Source organism: Drosophila mojavensis, unplaced genomic scaffold, assembly GCF_018153725.1.
Source record: "Drosophila mojavensis isolate 15081-1352.22 unplaced genomic scaffold, ASM1815372v1 contig_277, whole genome shotgun sequence".
Classification (NCBI taxonomy): Eukaryota; Metazoa; Arthropoda; class Insecta; order Diptera; family Drosophilidae; genus Drosophila; species Drosophila mojavensis.
The window spans coordinates 3,250,327-3,261,355 of record NW_025318822.1 but is presented as its reverse complement, the minus strand read 5'-3'; the positions used below and the strand labels follow the sequence as shown (position 1 = coordinate 3,261,355).

The following is an 11,029-nucleotide window of genomic DNA, read 5'->3' as shown; positions in this document are numbered from 1 at the left end:
TCGCTAAATAAAAGGCATAGCCTTATGAATGATTAAGACACTGTGCTCCACTCTTCTGTGAGTTAAAAAAACAAAACTTGAAACTTGAGTTAGGGCAGCTGCATGACAAAAGCTGAATGCTACAGGACTCTGTATAAGGTACATCAATGCCAAAGACTGAATAATATGAAGCTTGTGGGAAAATTTATTCTCATTGCTCACGAAATAGAAAACATAATCATATGATTCACACAAATATTAATACTTTTAGTTTCGATCGTCTAGCGAATTTATGGCAGAAGTTAAATGCTCTGAGACTGCATGACAGAAGCTGAATGATATGACACTCGACGGATGGTATATTTATTAAACTTAAATTTAACAAAAATCATGTAGAGAGGTAAACTCAACGACAATAACAATTTTAATACAAGTTCATATATCAATACTTTATTTATGCACCTAAGGTTTCACATTTGACGCAGTGCTTGTCAAACTGTGCTGAAGGTACATTACCTTCGCCTTGCTGTATGCAACATAAATATTTGTGGCATTAGTTAATCAAAACACATTGTTGGTACTTTTGCTCCTTTGTATAAGGTTTAGTTTTTATTGAATGATGTTCGTTCAACCGCCTTAGATACATTTAATTTGTTTGTATTGTATAATCTTTGTTGTCGAATTTTCTATATTTCAGCCATAAATTAATGAAGTGAAACATGCTATTGTTGTTGTTGTTCTGGTTGTTGGTTCTTACTGCTGTTCTAACATGATGTTGTATGTTTCGCTTTCAGGACTCAAGAAAATAATAAAAATGAGATTTTAACCACTTTGTTCTTATTTCCTTCAACTAATATTTGTTTGCTTATAAATGTAGGGTTATATGCTCTTTGTTGCATCTAAAAATGTTTGCGATTAACAACGATATGCAGAAATACACATATATATATATAAATATGTCAATATAGATAGTAGAAATTTGAAATAACACATAATAATAAATGAATCATAAACATATATATATATATATATATATATATATATATATATATATATATATATATATATATATATATATATATATATATATATATATATATATATGAATATATTGCGAATAGATAAATATGGGGTTACTTATGGCTCGCCTGTTTGCTTGGGCTGCTCTTGAACTCAACGGATGCATCAAGCGATAAACTCTGTATATATAGTAACTATAACAGTTATAGACTGCAAATTCGAGTGCCCTATGCACAGTGTACAGTTTAGCAACAATTTTCAACTACAGTTGGGAAATCAACATGCTAATAGTGTTCTCTGTTAATTGTTAATTAATCATTTCTGCCATTCTATAGCAATAACAATATTCTTTCATTGCGTATATATGTGTATATGTATATCGGCTTGTTCTGGGCCAATATAAATTATGTCATATTATTGTTTTCTTTCCTTCTTTTTTTTTTTGGTTAGTTTTTGGTATCGATTTTTTTAAATATATATATTTCTTTTTTATTTCGATTGTGTTTGTTTATTTGCGTCATTTTGTTCACTTAATAATTACAATCATAATCATAAATATAAAGTGTAATAATAATAATTATGAAAAACCACTTTTCTCATAGCGATTTTGTTTCTTTTTGTTTTTCTTTTGTATACAAACATTGCAAAATATTATTGAATAAGTAAAAACATAATAAACTCATGTGATTTCAATGCTAAAAATCTTTGATGTTGTTTGCTGGTGTTGTGTTTGCTTCACTTGCGATTCCGATTTACGACATGCTTCTAATTGTTGCAAGTAGATTTCGAACATTGAAATATTACATAATATTTATAATGATCATATATGAACATGCATATATATAAGTATGTATATATAATTTGAATAACTTCAACGATTTGGGTTTCTTTTGCTTTTGTTTTGTGCTTAGAACTAAAAGTAAATTTGCGTCTCAATAAACATAATTATTTCATTTTTTAAAACATTTCTCTGTTCATTTTTTTAAACATTTTTTTTTTTTTTGCTTCTTTTTAGCGCTTTGCTTGCTTGGTAACTTAGAAAATAAATAATGAAAATTACCGAAAAAGGGAAACGTGAATTCCTTTTTCTCAGCAATTTGCGTTTTTATGATCTGCTGCTGCCCGCCTTAGTAGGCGTGGTTGGCAATGAACAGGGAACCGGAACCGGAACCAGCGCTGCCAGCAACGTATTTGCCCAAAGAGGCATCGCCGTTAGCCTGAAAATTAAACAGAGAAAGAAAGAGAGACAGAGGATGGGGAAAAATGTTAATTAATTTGCCATTAAAACATTACTTTTCAAGTTTCAATATACCCTGGACCCGAGCTAAATGCACAGCCTAAACTTTCAACTTTCAACTTTCGCTGCGATTTTTGGCACTGCTCACTGAACCGAAACCTGAGCAGAAGTTGAAGGTCAGCCTTACCAGGGGCTATTTGCCAAACTTTTCGCATAGACCTCAATCTAGACACCCACACACACACACTTTGGTTGCTGTTTTGTAATTTCAATTTTCAAGTCTTTTAAAGTAAAAAGTTTATTCGATTGCGGTTAATTGCGCTGCAAACTGTGCCAGGCCCAAAGGGACAAAAAGGTTCCGCCTCTTTTTATTATGCCCAAGGTGCTATTCGGGAACGTAATTCCCGTAATTTTGCGTAAGCCTAGGCATCTGAGATATCTGTGTGTGTATGAGTGTGTGTTTGAAAGTTGATTCTAAAATAGCCTGACTGAAATTTGCTTTGTTAAGATAATAAATGGTTACAGTTTGACAAGCACAGGCATTTTGAAGGCAAGTCAGCAAGTTTTGATCATTACAAAAAAAAAAAAAAAAAAAAAAAAAAAGAACTTAGCTAATGCATACAAATTAAAAGCTAACAGTGCAAATTTGAAGAGATAGAAAATTTTGTATCAATAAAATAAATTTTACAGTTTGACAGTCAATAGAAAAGTTTCAATGCAAAACTTAGAAAATCAAGCGTAGTCTTATAAAAAAAATATATATATCTAAATAAAAACTAAACAGAGCGCTAAGTTTAAAATTAGAATATCTATAGTACAATAGATATAGTACAAAAAAAAAAATAATAATAATAATATTAAAAGAAAAAATAAATAATTAAAAATAAAATAAAATAGATCATTCAAATTTTTAAATAATTAATTAAAAATTATTTAGTTTTTTTTTTAATATAATTTTTTCAACATAAATTTATTCGAATTTCTTGTTGTCTTGACTTTTGAATAGTTTTAAATGTAAAAAATGAAATTATATATAATTTCTAGAGTTTTCTTTTTATTATTATTAAAATGCTAAATATAGTTGTAGGTATATAAGGTATAAAGTGTGCAACTCCATAGTCTTTGTGCCGCAGATCTGTGAGGAATGTGTTCGGGTTTGGACTCAGCACAGTTAAACCAATTGGATTCTGATTGCAGCCGTTAGGAGACGCATTTGTTTTGCTTTGTTTTGATTTGCTTTGTGTTTAGTACTTGTGCTGGGCAACAAACAAGCTGGTTGAGGCCGCGAATGAGGGAATCGAACCAGCCACGTATTTGCCTTGGCAGGCGAGTGCATTGGCCTAAGGATTGCGAGGATAAACAGAAACAGAAGAGGGAGAGCAGGAAACGGTTTAGGGATTAATTGAAAAAAGAGCGTGCAAAACGATTTACAAACAAAGAGTGCAACGAGCATAAAATTCATTAATGAAATGAGAAAAACAAATAAGAAATTTATTCAAATGAAAAATGAGTTAAATTATAATATGTATATAGATTAATAAATGCATAGGTTAGTATATTATATTCATAATTTTATTTAGATGATATTAATACAGCAATTAGTTTAGGGCATATGTAGTGAAAAAGATTAGTTGAAATCATTTCGCCCAAATTAATAATTTTATTAGTCATAAGTTTAGATTCTCAATTGCATTTCAGTCTGCATCATGCAAAAGGATAGGTTAGCTTAGGATAGATATTTGGTAATAAATAAATAAGCGCAACAGAGATTATTCAGTACTAAAATATTTATCATTTAATTTTCCAAATATCTTGCAGGTTGAAATTGACAAATATTACGAAAAATTAGAAAGTGCTCATGAGAAGCAATATCACTACGATCACAAATTACAGTTTGGTTCTTCACACTTGGTAAGACGTACGCTCGATAGGACTTTTCGATCATCTAGGTTTCAAGATTCTTGGGTTACAGTTATCCACTAGTCTTAATGAATATATGTCTTGCTCAGCCGAAAGAATTTAGTATTCATGATTATCTATATGAAGTCCTTCATCTCTAGCGGCTCCCTTAACAGAGCCAGCCTTATAACAGCCGTGTGAGGCATTACCATTAGCCTAAGTGAGGATCGATGGGTGAATGGGGGTTATTCAATGATGGGGGTTAATGTATCTTTTCTGCTAGCACCCTACAGCCCCCATGTCTTCACGGACCCAAACTAAAGCTAAGCCCAGACACCATTTAGCCATAACATTTGGCACTCACCTTGGCGCGGTTGATGAGTTCTTGCTGGCCAGCGGCAATGTTTTCCTTCTTGCCACCCCAGGCGCGCAGGACGGAGGCCTGCAGGGCACGACCGTACGAGAAGGTCAGCTTCCAGGGACGGGGCGCTGGGGCATTGTTGATGGCGCTCAAGTTGACAGAGGCCTCCTCCTCGGACTGACCGCCCGACAGGAAGGTGATGCCTGTGCACAGCAAAGAAGCGGTTAGCCAAAGATTAGGAATTCATATGTCGATTTCCTTACCGGGAACAGCGGCGGGCACAGTGCGGCTGAGGGCCGTGACTGTAGCCAGGGCAATCTCCTCGGGTGTGTTCTTCTTGGCGCCCTGGCCAGCGGTGACCATGTTGGGCTTGAGGAGTGTACCCTCCAGGTAGACGTGGTGGTCGTTGAGGGCCTTGTAGACGGCAGCCAGAACGGTCTCAGTGACCTTCTGGGCGCGATCCAGATCGTGGTCACCATCGGGCAGCACCTCGGGCTCCACGATGGGGACAATGCGCTCCGACTGGCAGATGGAGGCATAGCGGGCCAGCACATTGGCATTCTCCAGGATGGCCTGGTAGGATGGGGTGTTCTTGCCGATCTTGAGGACGCAACGCCACTTGGCGAAGTCGCATCCCTCCTTCTTGTACTTGGCGCAACGCTTGGCCAGATCATCGAGACCCTGGGTGGTTGTCTCATCCTCAGAGCCCATCAGGTTGACAACACCAGTGTCGACCTTGATGCCGGGAATGATGCCCTTCTTCTTCAACAGCTGGACGAAGGGAGTGCCATCATCGGCCTTCTGGTACACAGTCTCGTCGAACAAGATGACGCCCGAGATGTTCTCGGCCAACTTATCGTCAGTGGTGAACAGGAGCTGGCGGTAGGCGCGACGGTTCTCGTCGGTGTTCTCAACGCCGATATCCTTCAAGCGCTTGCCCATGGTCGAGACAGACTCATCGGCGGCGAGGATACCCTTGCCGGGGGCAACGATCTTCTGGGCAATCGACCTGAGCTCATCCTGCAGCTCCTTGCTGGGATAGTTGAAGTAGGTGGTCATCTTTGATACTTGCGTAAAGTTCTGAAATGATCCATTTTGAGTTTGATTTTGCGATTTGTTGCGGATCGGTAATTTAATGCAATAAACTGATTGCAACAGTCGATAAGTGTAAATATGCATTTTGATTTAGATTGGCAAAAAACAAAAAGTGCGTTCTCCCTATACTTGGAATTTAGACAATGTTTCGCGATCTTTGATCTATGTGTGCATATAATGGGCCTGCGTTTGACAAAGGCGAATTTTTGACGGCTCAACCAGAAGGTTAATTTTGTAATACAAAAATGCGATATCTGTCCGAATACTCTATATGTTTATATATATAACTAATACTAATACATAACTATCTATCAAAGGGGCTTTAAGGTTTTGAAAGCTTTGCAAATGAACAGCTGTTTTCGATAACTACATCGCTCTCTCTTTCGCACACATTTTCTATCTTTCTCTCGACAGAGAAGAGCGTGAGCGCACGCTCGCAGTTGTCTGCTCTGCTGGCAACATTTCTCACGCATATACACAAAATGTTGCGTTGAAGAGCGCTATCAATAATGTTGCCAAGCAGCATTACTGCCGACAATGTTGCTGAGCAGAGTTAGCAGAAATGTTGTGAAATTTAAGCAAATCGCTGAAGCTATAGGGGTATAAATTATGAGTTTTATCCACTTCCATTGGTCTCACTTCTTGTATAGCTTCTATTCAGAAAACAAAACTACCTATACACATGTATATAGCATACATAAAATGTTGCATATGCCCAAGCGATAATGTTGCAAAGGCAGTTGTAGTCTTGTTAAAAGTTGTATTGAAATTCACTTGATAGTCATTTATTAATGGCATTTATGTGAACAATTTAATTGTCATATATACTGTCTATATACAAATTAAACTACGCATATATATTTATGGCAATACACTCTAAATTCAATTTCGCATAAATTTAATAGATGAATTCAAGGTTGCTTAAAGGCTGAGCTATATTTCACAGTTTCACAAGAATAGCTGCCCTATTGCAGCACACTTTGCTAATTACTTAGCATTAGTCACTAATCGCACAGTTCTTTATTTAATTTATGTTTTTTTTTTATTTGTTTTTTCTCGGACGGATCAACCAACCTCGACAATGCTTTCTGAGCAACTGAGCCAAGACCCGACTGCGAGCTGAACTGCAGCCTCGTCTGATGTAATCAGAGCGCTAAGCGCGGCAATTCAGAGAGGGCAAATGTAAGACTCATTTCGTCGGAGAATGAGTAGGGAAGTAAGCGAGAGGGCGGTGAGGTGGGCGAGGGGAAAGGGGAGGGGTTCCATGGGAAGGGGGAAGCAGCGGGTCGTGTTGTATATGTGAGAGCTGTGACGTTCACTTTCACTTTCGCTGCGTGACGTGTGCGGCGCATGCCTAAAAACTTTGACATTGAACAAGGTCAGAGGCAACATGTTGCCGGGGCGAATTTGTGACGTGTTGCTTACGAAACGGTTAAAAAATCGTAAAGCGCGTGTGGCACATGAGCTGAGAGTGAGTAAAAGAGAGAGAGAGAGAGAGAGAAAGAGAGGAAATTAAGACGAGTAAACGAGAGAGAGAATGGAATAGTAAAAGAAAAAGTTTTAGATACGATGCTTGACTTGTTTGACATTGAAAAGCACGCACTACCGCAAAAAAAGGCATACAATGTATATATATACAAAGTATATAGGTATATAGGTAGGTTTACAAACTGATTAGAGCTCTTTAGTATCAGTGCAATAAACTGCAGTAGAGCATTTGTCGACTTGGAAATATATGAGCTATTTAGGAGTTGCACTTGACACAATTGACTATATATATACAGCTATAAAGGTCTGTTTTCTTGGCTTGGTTCACTTTTTTCACACACCTACGCTAAACGACTATCGATTGAAGACTGAAATGTAAAATCAAAGAAGAGACTAGTGATAGCAGCAATACAAGATAAGCGAGATAGAACAACATAAATTCTTCTATCAGAAAAACACACAAGTAAATGTGTGCGTGTGTGTTTGTGTGTGATTGTGTGTGATTGTGTATTTATAAAAATAAAATAGACACATGTGCACACATATCACATAAAGGCAGCAGCTTCGAATCGAAAACAAGTTGATAAAATGACGAAAACAAAAATACAAAATGAAATTTTTCGAAAATTATGGAAACTTTGGAAGCATCGAAATCGTCTGCTGCCTGCGCTGTTGTCAGGCGGTTTTAATATTTAACCTTCGACTAAAAAATAAAAACAACCAAACGAGCCCCCCGCCACATTTCATGTAGAGAATATGCGCTATGGTTTTGTTATCGCCCAGCGAGACTGGTTCAGGATGTTGTTGGAGCGGCTCGTGTGTGCAGCGGGGTATCAATAACAGGTCCGGCCTCCCAGACAAGTAGCAATAGGTCAAAAGAACATAAATACGAACTGCGTCAGCAGCTCCCAAAAGAGGACTTGGCACACAGGGCGAGGTACAGCTGGGAGTGAGTAAGATGGGGATAAGAAAAGAGAGAGGCAGTGAACGAGAGAGAGGCAGAGTTGTAAGGGCGTTATATTGAGAATGAAGAGAATCAGCTGTAGTAAGAAAAATACAAATAAACTAAGCTGAATTATAAATGATATACATATATTTTTGTTTTTGCTGTAGATAACATATGAAACAACAATATTCAAAATAGCTTTCATTCACAAACTGGTTTTTGCGCATTTAAATTTAAGGGTAGCTAGCGTGATTTTTTAATAATTACCTACACGCTTCATATACTCTTTCTAAAATACTCTTAATATGTATACTTCTCTTGCCCCCTCTCATTCTCTCACTCTCCCTTCATTTCCTCCCTTCCCATGTTAAGACAAATTTTCCAAAGAAAAGAACAAATATTCCTTTCTCCCTCGTCCCATCTCTCTCTTTCCCTCTAATCTCTTAATTGTTATCATGTGGAGGAATGAAAGGTTTCTCACATTCGAAAGGCAAATGTCAATTGACGATGTCAATAAACAAGCAGCAATGACAATATTTAATTGAAAACTAAACGAAAGCTAATGAACAGACGCAAGGAGACAATAATACATGATCGCCTAATTTACATACATATATGCATGTGTATATGTATGTAGGTGTGTATTCGGGCACATAAGACTTGTGTCAGCTATTTATAAAGCAACTTGCAGTTGAAGCGCTGCCAACGTGCGAACGAGCCGCAGAGTGAAAATCTAGTTAGACTGGGTGTAGGGGAGGGGGTGACGGGCTTAGCCAGTTAGACCGGCAATGCAATAAGTAGCACCGTTATACGATAGCTGAGTGCGTACTCAAGTTTCTTATCAGCATTCAGTTGCATAGGTCAACGACGCGTCGTTTGCTGCGATAAGCAAATGGACGCAGTAGAAAGTTCAAGAGGAATTCATAAAATGAATGTAACTCATAGCCAATAAGAAATTCATTCTAATGAGAAAAAATTCCAGTTTAACAAATTGCACACACACATACACACACGCAGCAAACTCCGAGAGCTTTCTGTAACTTTTTTTCAGCTGAATGAAACTACAAAAAAACGATTACGAAACCAACTTGGGTTGAGAACGAAAAAGCCTTGCACTGATATAACCAGATTACGAACTGCACTTATTTTCCTCAATTGCTCTTATTTAATTTATATTTATTATTTTATTTTGTCACACACGTTTGCACAGACACACACTCACCGATATGGAAAAAGAAACTGTGTTTACGGTTGTTTTGCTCCGCTCTCTGCTGTTTGGCTACCGGCTGGCTCTGCTGCTGCTGCTGCACTGGAGTTGAGTTGGCGACGCTTTTATTTTCGGCCCGCGAGAAATTCCAAAGCGAAATAAGTAAAAGACAGCCGAGCGTAGGCAAGCGAAACGTCAAAAGGTTGTTTGGAGGTCGTACGGTGTTGTCAAATAAACGCACAGCTCTGTGCCTAAATGCGAAATACCAAAAAGCATTTAGTATCTTAAAGCTAAAGGTTAAGCTTTCCCACTGGTTTATGAACTTGTTGCGTTAGTGCTTCTGTTGAGCTTACACTGCTTTACATGGTCGTTTTACTGCTTGCATAGTACTGCACTGCTTGCTGTGCTCTGCTTGTGGCGCTGCAATTTGAATGTGGTAATTAAATAAAAAGAAGCTAAGCAATTACATATTAAATAATCATATTATTTATTTAAAAAATATATAAAATAAAATGAAGAAATGAAATAAACTTTGAGCTATTATTAATTTTTTATTAATCATTTAAAAAAAAGTATAATATTATCATTTTCGATGATACGCGTTCCATAAAAGAAATGAGTAAATCCATACTGCCATCCAAAAAGTTTGATATTTAAATTTAAAATTGAAATTATATAGTGACCTTTCGGTAAAAAAAAAATAAAATAAAAATTATAATTGTTCCACGGTTTTTTTTTTTTTTTTAGCTTTAACTTTGTGCAGATCAATATTATTTATATATGTATTATAAGGTGCAATCACTGGACTCGTGAACAAGCACTATGCAGTCGCTCTTTTCTCGTTTTATAAATTTGTTTACTCCTGTAAAGTACTTCATTAGACAACATTAGACAAAATGAGTCTAATTGAGCTAATTATGATGCGAATATAATAAGCTGATCCTGTGCATCGTCTATTAACGCTATTCAATATACGCAACCAAACAGGTATTATTCAAATTATGATAAGCAGGATTTCGGTGTTGCAAAAACGAATTGTTAAGGATAATATAGAAGCCCACACAAAAGGCTGGCCATTAAGCTGCATGCCCCCTTTGGTTGCCATTGTAAACACTAATAACAATAACAAAGCACTTGAAAACATGCCTGACCTCCAGCAACGCAGAAGGACTCAAGTCAACAGCCTAACGGAACAGCTGACGGAGCGAGCCACAAAATTCCCAATATTCCTTATTCGCTCATTTCGAACAGTGAATGAAAGAGACTCTCTCTTCGAGGCAGACTCGCTCCACTTGTTTTTCGCGTAGTGGGTCAAACTAGTGGTAAAATGCTAATGAAGGCCAATGACTGAGCCTGATGGAATAATTGACTGAGTTTTTAATTGAAGGAATAATTCATAAATAATTGAGGGCCTTGCTCTTGCCCTGCTCAGTTGCAACCGTTCACTTGCTGTGTGTTCGCTTTCCTCTTATCTAATGCAGCAGCCGCCAGCCGGAAAACCAAGAGGAAAATGCTCTGCTCTCTGTTGTGCTGGCACTCGAGCTGAGCTCGCTTGAGCTTCCGCTCGTTCGCCTCGTGCGGTCTTCGTGTCGTTTGGGAAAGTCGTCCCACTGTGCGGCGAGTTGTGTCTCGCATTTGTCGCCAGTTTCAGTTTCAGTTTTAGTTCAACTTCGTGCGTCGGCCGGATGAGTTGTGTGCCTATCGCGCGGCTTTTCAACAACCACACGTGTTGCATTCGTTCTCGAGTACACATACGGACGCACACACCCACAGTCGCTCGCACGCAGACGAGCAAAT

General features: G+C 37.7%; 1 protein-coding gene across 4 annotated transcripts; it reads right to left on the bottom strand.

Annotated features, from left to right (window-relative positions):
• Positions 1–1,473: 1,473 nt before the first annotated feature.
• Positions 1,474–9,401, bottom strand: LOC6574209 (fructose-bisphosphate aldolase). 4 transcript variants are annotated; one of them, XM_044008263.1, is made up of 4 exons: positions 4,760–5,576; positions 4,500–4,699; positions 3,502–3,576; positions 1,474–2,216 (listed from the first exon to the last, which is right to left on the bottom strand). In XM_044008263.1, exons 1-4 carry the CDS (start codon positions 5,553–5,555, stop codon positions 2,127–2,129), a joined length of 1,161 nt encoding a protein of 386 aa, XP_043864198.1. In that variant the 5' UTR covers positions 5,556–5,576; the 3' UTR covers positions 1,474–2,126. The 4 variants fall into 4 exon arrangements, with proteins under 4 accessions (XP_043864198.1, XP_002000267.1, XP_015022805.1 ...); XM_015167319.3 differs by lacking the exon at positions 1,474–2,216 and adding an exon at positions 9,248–9,401 and having other exon boundaries at positions 3,269–3,576; XM_002000231.4 differs by lacking the exon at positions 3,502–3,576.
• Between the last annotated feature and the right edge of the window lie 1,628 nt (positions 9,402–11,029).

Coding starts and splice junctions, on each gene's coding strand:
- LOC6574209 (XM_044008263.1), bottom strand. CDS start 5,555: ATGACCACCTACTTCAACTATCCCAGCAAGGAGCTGCAGGATGAGCTC. Junction 4,700..4,759: donor TGTGCCCGCCGCTGTTCCCG/GTAAGGAAATCG, acceptor TGCTGTGCACAG/GCATCACCTTCCTGTCGGGC. Junction 3,577..4,499: donor AACTCATCAACCGCGCCAAG/GTGAGTGCCAAA, acceptor CGCAATCCTTAG/GCCAATGCACTCGCCTGCCA.